The sequence below is a fragment of the Gossypium hirsutum genome, chromosome D10 (assembly GCF_007990345.1).
Source record: "Gossypium hirsutum isolate 1008001.06 chromosome D10, Gossypium_hirsutum_v2.1, whole genome shotgun sequence".
Lineage (NCBI taxonomy): Eukaryota > Viridiplantae > Streptophyta > Magnoliopsida > Malvales > Malvaceae > Gossypium > Gossypium hirsutum.
In genome coordinates, this window is record NC_053446.1 from 18,188,686 (window position 1) to 18,197,663 (window position 8,978).

At 32.9% G+C, this 8,978-nt stretch overlaps 1 protein-coding gene and 1 long non-coding RNA gene across 2 annotated transcripts; both read left to right on the plus strand.

Moving 5' to 3' along the window:
• The first annotated feature begins 280 nt into the window (after positions 1 to 280).
• LOC107914493 (phospholipase A1-IIdelta) lies at positions 281 to 2,068 on the plus strand. The gene has a single exon (XM_016843423.2). It carries the CDS (start codon positions 545 to 547, stop codon positions 1,799 to 1,801), a length of 1,257 nt encoding a protein of 418 aa, XP_016698912.1. The 5' UTR covers positions 281 to 544; the 3' UTR covers positions 1,802 to 2,068.
• A 697-nt stretch (positions 2,069 to 2,765) lies between these two features.
• Positions 2,766 to 4,961, plus strand: LOC107914494 (uncharacterized). Its single transcript, XR_005919217.1, has 2 exons — positions 2,766 to 3,415; positions 3,555 to 4,961. It is a non-coding gene; the product is annotated as an uncharacterized lncRNA (long non-coding RNA).
• Positions 4,962 to 8,978: the final 4,017 nt, after the last annotated feature.

Sequence of the window (8,978 nt, forward strand, 5' to 3'; positions counted from 1 at the left end):
AACCTTCAGCTCTCCACTTCGAGTGGGTGAACCAACATCCTCAATAGTCACTCTCTCCTTTAAACTCCTCCTTTGTTGTACACAATATCAACAATATCATTTATTAATGTATATTTAATTATAATTTTGAACATTTTGAATTTTGGATAAAATTGATATTGGGCTCATACTTGAATTGTTATCAAGCTTAGATTGTTAAGAGTTCGTGCTAAGATTGGCCTTGGGATGGAATAATTTTGAGCTCGAGTTTAGATTTTTTTTTTTCAAGCTTGAGCTCAGATTTTTTTTAATTATATTCTAGAATTCAAACATCGGGCTCCAATCGTTGAGCACGGAATAAACGTGCTTTCGAGGTCTGACTTGCCCTGCTCTGTTTTGGCAGCTATAATTGTGGGTCATGGGAGTGCCATATTGTCATCCGGAATTTGGCTTTTCTATCTCATAAAATAGTACCTATCTTTCCCCTCCCGATCATAAGATAAAACGACTAGGGCCACAGAATTCCTTTCTTGGTCGCCTATCCATCGGTGGCAGTCTGCTGCTCATGGCCGCAAATCAAGAAGCAGAACCGTCATGGCAGGAACTGCTTGGTTGCAAAAACTGGGACTCGCTTCGGGATCCTCTTCACCTCTCACTTCGCAAACTCATCCTCCGCTGCGGTGACTTCTGCCAGGCCACATATGACGCCTTCAACAACGACCAAAATTCCAAGTTCTGCGGTTCAAGCCGCTATGGCAAGTCCTCTTTCTTCGACAAAGTAATGCTGGAATCTGCCTCCGATTACAAAGTAGAATCGTTTCTCTATGCCACTGCTCACGTCACTCTCCCTCAAGCCTTTTTGCTCCACTCCAGGTCAAGGGAGTCCTGGGACCGCGAAACAAACTGGATTGGCTACATCGCCACTACGTCCGATGAAACATCGAAAGCTCTGGGTCGCCGCGATATCTACGTAGTGTGGCGAGGAACTACCAGAGACTACGAGTGGGTTAATGTTCTTGACGCAAAGCTTGAGCCCTTAGAGCCCCTTTTGCGAGTCGACGGAAGTAGCAACAAGGAAATGGGTGATAGTAGCAGTGACAGTGACAGTGACAGTGATAATGAAAATGAGAAGCCGAAAGTGATGCTTGGTTGGCTGACGATTTACATTTCTGATGATCCCAAATCGCCTTTTACAAGATTAAGTGCAAGGGAACAACTTTTGGGTAAGATAAAAGAGTTGAAAGAGAGATATAAAAATGAAAATCTAAGCATAGTGTTCACTGGGCATAGTTTGGGGGCTAGTTTAGCGGTTTTAAGTGCTTTTGATGTAGTTGAGAATGGTTTAGTGGACAATATTCCTGTGGCAGCTTTTGCTTTCGGTTGTCCACAAGTGGGGAATAAGGCATTTAATGACAGGATGAAAAGGTATCCAAATCTTACGGTTCTGCATACAAAGAACATAATTGATGTCATTCCTCACTACCCTAGCCTGTTGTTGGGGTACGTTTATACGGGGACTGAACTGGTAATCGATACCAGGAAGTCTCCAAGCTTGAAGGACTCAAAGAATCCCAGTGATTGGCATAATTTACAGGCAATGTTGCACATAGTAGCAGGGTGGAATGGACAGGAAGGAGAGTTTGAGCTGAAAGTGAAGAGAAGTTTGGCTTTGGTGAACAAGTCTTGTGCGTTTCTAAAAGATGAGTGCTTGGTGCCGGGTTCGTGGTGGGTGGAGAAGAACAAAGGGCTTGTGAGAAATGAAGATGGGGAGTGGGTAATGGTTCCAGCAACCGATGAAGACTTGCCTACACCTGAAGCTTAAATGCATTTGGATTACCGTCTTTGGCTACTAATACCTTTATTTGGTCTATTTTTCTTCCTTTCGTTATGTTCTGTTTTGTTTCCTTTGTATGTTACTTGAATGTCTTGGTCTCCTCGAAGGAGATTAGGGATGGTGACTGCTGCAAATGCATGAGATCAAGTGCTATCTTCCAGTGTAAAATGTATCTGTCTGATGCTAAATTAAGTAATCTGTCAAATAAGTTGCTGCTTTTTTTTGGGTATAAAATAATAGAATTTATATTTGATACTTAAGTTATCCTATAAATTAATATATTGAAAGTGAATTATGTAATGCAATTAAAATATCTTTATTTGATTAATTTTTGTCAACAATTTCTTGGACCAGTGATAAGAGTATTATGTTATAGGTAAGAGGTTAAGTTTGCTTTTACTTTTTTAAAGTTGATATTAAGTGTGTTAGGTTTAAAAACTTTGCAAACAAATAGAGTGATTGGTTGACAAGTGTATTATATGGGTAATAAAATATTAGAAAAGAAATATTTGAAAAAAGAAACACACGGCAATAATTTCTTAAAACTATTTATGGAATAAGAAGAGTATATTGTTAATATATCAAATATTAACCCTTAAAATTAATAAAACTAAAAATAGAATCCTAAAAATTAAAATAATTTAAAAAATTGCAAGGGAGTAAAACAGGATTAAATAAAAATGATTAAAACATTATAAAAAAAAACATGCTGAGAAAATCATAAGTAAAACAATTGAAATTTGAAAATGTTGAGATAATTAAATTGATAAAAAAATCATAAGCAGAAAATAAAATAAAAAATGGAATCAACAACTAAAAATTAATAAAAACTAGAAAAACCTTTAGGGAAAAAAATTGAAATTTTATAACCACGGTGGTGTTATCAAACTTTGATGTTTGATTAAAAATTAAAAAAGTTGAAATAGAAAATGTAAAAGAAAAAAACCAACTGCTCTAAATCTAAAAGAATTAAAAATAGTGGTTGCAAACGGAAAATGATTAAAATATTATAAAAGAAGAAAATATCTTTTGCTATTTAGTTTCAAGTAATGAGAAAATGGCATGTTTGATTGGGAGGAATAGAAATAGGTTACAGTCCACTTCAATGGACCAATCACCAAACTAATGTTTGGTTGGCTGTAATGTCTATTACGACCTATATTGACTCCGTTCCTATTTAAAGAAGAGGCTGCATAACCATTCCCTTCCATCACTATTAAATATGTATTGAATAGGAATTTTTTTTTTTTTTTTTGCTTTTCAATTTTTGCCTCATCTTTACCCTCCACCTTCAACAATAGCCTTTCTCACCCATCCATCATCCTTTCTTTTTCTTTTTCTTTTCTTTTCCTTCTTCCTTCTTTTTCTTCTTTCAAGGATTCACTGCTTTCAGTTGGGATCCAAGTTTGCTGTTGTTGATATCTGATCAATACCATCCTGCTCGGCAACGGTGGAGTTCGCTGCTTCTACTTATCTGTGCTTCTTCTCTTGGGTCTCACTCGCAGATCCACCACCACAATCAAAATCGATTTCCTAGCTTCTGTTTCTCTTCTCGATGGATCCCACTTCTCGCCCCGCTGTCGTCATCGACAATGACACTAGGTACTATTTATCTTCTTGTTTTTGTAACTGAATATTACCCTAAACTACGTGCTCAACCTGTTTGGTGAAATTGCCCAGTTATTTTAGACCCTCATTTTTTTTTATTCAATTGGTTCTTTTTAAAAAAAATTGTTTGCAGATATAATAAGATGGGATTTGAGGGTAATGTAGAGCCGAGTTTTATTCAACCAACAGTAGTAGCAGTTAACGAATCTCTTTTAAATAAATCTAAAGCTTCTTCTAAATCTAATTGGTTAGTTCAGTATTCAGCTGGGGTAATGACAGATCTTGATTTCTTCATTGGAGATGAAGCACTCACGCGATCACGATCAAGCAATAACTATAACATTATCCATCCCATTAAACATGGCAAAGTGGATAATTGGGATGCTATGGAATGATATTGGCAACAATGTATTTATAATTATTTACGGTGTGATCTTAAGGATTATTACATTTCGCTGACTGAAAGTCCACTTACTCTACTCTTGAGAATTGAGAATATATAGGTGAAATCATGTTTGAGACGTTTAATGTTCCAGGGCTTTATATTGCTGTGAATTATGTCCTTGCTTTAGCTGTTGGGTACACTACATCTAAGGTTTGTGACTGGTTAGTGTTCTATTTTCTGGTATTATATATCTTCATGTTAGTTGTTTACTAGTATGTTGGATGAATCAATTAGGGTCCTTAATTGTACATGATTTTTTGTATCTTTTATATTTATAAACTACACCTTTTAAGGTTGAATCTTGAGTGTGATGTTTGTTCTAGGATTGTTAGGTATTCATCAAACTACTAGCAATTGATTTAAATCCATTTAGTGATTGAGAAAGAATTGGCATATAGATTCTATCACTATTCCTTAAGAATGGTTAAACTTTTTGCTTAATCTATTGCGTTAAATTCTCCATTAAAAATAAAATTGTATGCTTAGAAATATAATAATTATGCTTTATAAGAAACTGTGCAAATTTGAGAAAAATTCATGACCATGATAGCATCTGATACATCTGCAATTGTAGTAAACATGTAGTGATCGCAATAGCTATTAATCTCTGGTGCCTACCCTATACTGTTTCAATACATCTAAATTTGTTTATTTGTTTATTTTTCTTTAATTATTAAAGAGAACTATGATGGAGGCATATAGCTGTTGTTAATCTTGTGGGTGTAAGCTGCGGGTTATGTTGAATACTTCATGCTTGTAGTGTTTAAAGAACTGCTCTAGCTTCTATTTAGCTTTAGACTATTTTGGGTGTTGTCTTTCTTGCTAACCATCATCATCCTTATATATTGATCATTTTCATTTAGTTTGACCTATAGCTTTCTGTAGTACAGGGGTGGTAGCGGATGTTGGAGATAGAGCTACGCATATATTACCTGTTGCAAATAGTTATGTTATTGGTAGCAGCATTAAGTCAATACAATAGCAAAAAAGATGTTACTCTCCTTATATAGTAACTGATGCGAGTATTTTTTTTCCCATGACTTGTGATCTGAAACCATTGATTGCTATTTATTCAATTTCAAGTACTTAAGGTTATTATCATGTCTTGATGAGAAAAAAAATACACTTCTTGGCATTACTCAGCCTTGTTCATAGTTTGATTTATTGGTGTTCTCGAGTTTTGCACCTAGGCACACCTATGCCTTGTGCCTTAGCGCTAGGAAACAAAAGCACCTCAACCCTTTCAGACGAGGTGTATTTGATCAGGCACACTTTTGGTGCTCTTAACTGCGTTATTTTTTGTAAGACGATAGGCATAAAAATGCTTGTCTAATTGAATCTGGAGTTTTCTACCTTTGTTTACTAGTAAGGAAGTGAATGATATCAAACTCTCTACTTCTCAATATTTAAGTATTCAACATACGTGAGAGTAGAAGGAAATCATGCATATTCCACAATGAATGTTCAATTTGAATTTTTTTGCTAATGAAACAACATTTTATGCCATAAACTTGACCTTATATTCTAGCAGTTACAGTGCAAGTGGTTGTAATTTGAAGGCTTAAAGATCATAATAAACCATGCAAATGCACTACTCTAACCATGTATTTGTTGTGTGACAACTATAATGAACATAACTTGAGAAGCAATGGATTCAAATAATACTGTATTATTTTAAAATGTAGTAAATAAAATATTTTAAATAATTTAATAAAATTTAATATAAAAATAAAAAAATCTTTTAATATAATTTAATTTAAAAATAATTATATTAAGAATGTTATTAAATTATATTTAATAATAATCCTATTAAAATTTAATAACAATATTCATCTACTAAAAAAATTCTGTTAAGGGTATTTTGGTCATTTTAGTTTTTTTCTTATAATATTACAAATCTTTCCATTCAACCAAACACAATAATACTATTACAGTTCTATTCAATTACATTGAACCAAACAATTGAATTATTGATTACAGCTCTATTCCATTACAGCCCTATTCCAGTCTAGTGAACCAAACGTGATGTAAAAGAATTAGAAAAAGTTGGTAGCATGGGAATAAAAGATGAGTAAATAAAAGGGTAAAGTATATAGATAATCATCTAATTATCATAATTTTTTATTTTAGGTACCCAAAATGAAAAGTTTGCAGTTTAAGTAGCAAGATTACATAGTTTGGTTTGGTCACTTCCGTTAAAATCACAGATGGACGTGTCAGTTAAAAAATTAGTATAATAACAAATTTAACCTTCAAATTTTACATATTATATCTATTTAGTAATAATTTTTAAAACTTAACCCTCAAATTTACAAATGTTGTAACACCCCTATACCCGACCCGACTACCGAGTCAGATATATGAATGTCATATTTGGTGCCAGAGTAGTCCTGGCTAAATTCTATTAATCGATTCATTTTCCGATCATATTTACATGTTATTATCATATTTCAAGTGTACTAAAGAAAATCAGGTAAGAATTTCAGTAAAAATTAGTTTCGAAATCATATTTTGTTCATAATAGAGCCCAAGTTTCAATACTGGCACTAAATTATTGGTACCTTGACTTAGGTATCAATACCCATGTGTTGTATCGGTATCATTTTGAGCTTCAATGTTTGAAAATTTAAGAAAAATACGCTAAGTACAGATACCTTGTCCAATACATTAATACTTCCTTCAAAGTAACGGTACTTTGAGCTTGGTATCGATACAAAAATGACATTCGATGTTTTATTTTAAACCAGGGTTAACTTGCCCAATTAGTCTTTCGTGTTTTACCTGATTGAGCCCTTCAATTAACAATTTAAATCAATCCAATTCACATATAATCTATACATTTCAAACTCAATTACTCATAATTTAACATGTAATTCATAAACTTGTAAACCATACCATAGTTTTGAACAAGTATAAGTTTTACACTTTAGCCCCTAAAACTTTTAAATATACCTAGGTACATGTCATTTACTAAAAATAAAACAGAAGAGAAACTTTACTTTTTTTCCACAAAACCACTGATTTGTTGATGTGATGTGATGAGATGAGATGCTTCTAGTCTTCAAAAGTCCTTACTTCTACTCTTTACCTACATGTATAAAACATGCATTAAGCTTTTACAAGCTTAGTAAGTACAACTAAAGTATAATTAACCTAATATCTAAAACGGAGATTTAATATGTCTTATAATTATTTTCATAATTTCTTTTAGGCTTGTACATTTAGACAACTTCAAACTTACCACACCATAACCATTTCTTTTTGTTCATTGTTATTGTCTATCAATTTACAATTTAATCTCGTTCCAATATATTTTAATCATCTTATTTCTTCATTTAACATATATAGTATTTTAATCATTTAATAGAGGTAATATTTTATCTTATAATTGAGGAAGTCATTTACCTTTTAACAGTGACCCAATAGACTTAACAGGACACATAAGATATACGGAATTGAACGGGACACCGTCGAAGCGGGTAAACAGAGAGCACACTGATATTTCATTAATGAGATGTCATCTATATCCCACTAGTTCTTATCTCGTCTACTTGGGAAAATATATCAGAATTAGATATATTTCTTATTTTAGAACAAAATTTAAATACTCTAGACTTATTTCAATTTAGTCAACATTATAACAGTTCAAAAACATAATTTTCAACTTTCTTTAATACATACAACATATCTCACTACTTAATAAAAATTCCATATTTAATAATAAAATTTATCATAGCTTCTCACAAGCCACTTTTGCATATTTCACAATTTAGTCCTTTCTTTCTCATACTTTATCAAATATACTTACAATATTACTATATTGTTCCACACATCAACCATTCACATATTTTACTTCATATATTCATTTACTTATGTCTATTACAATTCCATCAACTTTGTCATCTTTTACAATTTAATCCTTTTAGTTACTTTTAATCTTTTTCTTACTTTTCTTTCATTTTCTCTATTACATATTACCTAATAAATAAAAACAATTCATCATTAACTTATATTTAACTGATGTTGTGACGAGGCACCATCATTGGGACGTTATTTATTGCATCGTTGAGACGAGTATCCTCTTCTAGGTGATGCTGTGACATGAAAAATTGCATTGTCTCGAATGGCCAACTGAGTGTTTAGGGAATGTTTTGCTAACTTTGCAATTAAGTCATGATTTTTAAGTAATGCAATTGAAGGCCTTAAACTTCATAAAATGCTTTGAAAAATTACATGTCTAAGTTTTATATATTGAATTCCAAAATGTTATCTTCAATTACATAAAAAAGTTTTACTGGATATTTTGTAAAATTTATGTTTTAGTCCTTAAACTTAGTTTTGTAATTGAGTGAGTTTTAACTGTCGATTTGAATTGAAATTTTCGCATATAGTTTGAAATAAAATGCCCATAACACTTGTCAGGTTGATTTTGGGATTTATGAGTATTTAGCATGCATCGTATAAAATGACATTCTTACCCCTACCCTTATTTTGTTGAATGATGATAGACTAAGCATGAATTAGGGTTGGTTGATTAGTTTTAAGGCATAGTTGTTGAAAATACCCTCAATATTTATGGGTTTTTGGGTTTGAACCCTTAACCCTTTTTTTTAAATTGACACCTTTAACGTTACGCTTTTCTCAGAAATTAGCCCAATTTTAATAGTAAACCTGAGTTGACTGTCAATCAAACCGTAGGTCAACGAAATAACCTATGTGGCATGCCACATAAGCACGGCATCATAGATGATGCCATCTGTAAAAAAATTATTTAACATTTTTTTTCATTTTGTTTGTTCTCTTTCTCTCTTCCCTTATAGTTGTTGTCACTGTTGTGTCCAACACCCTACCACTGCCTTCCCTCTTACTCTTCCCTATCCCAACCCCCAGCACTGCTCCCTTCCCTCTTCTTATACATCTGGCCAAGACTATATCTAAGCTTCAGTCGATGAATTGCATCATAGAGTTACTTTACCAGTGTTACTTTGGGACTCAGCAGCTGATCTTCAGTCATGAGATTAAATTACATTGCACTTGCAAAGAACTGACACTTAAGCCTAAGCTGCTTCATATTCTTGATTTCACCTAATGAGAAAAAAACTCACTCATCGC

What these genes read in the sequence shown, in the direction of transcription:
- LOC107914493 (XM_016843423.2), top strand. Translation starts at nt 545, where the DNA reads ATGGCCGCAAATCAAGAAGCAGAACCGTCATGGCAGGAACTGCTTGGT.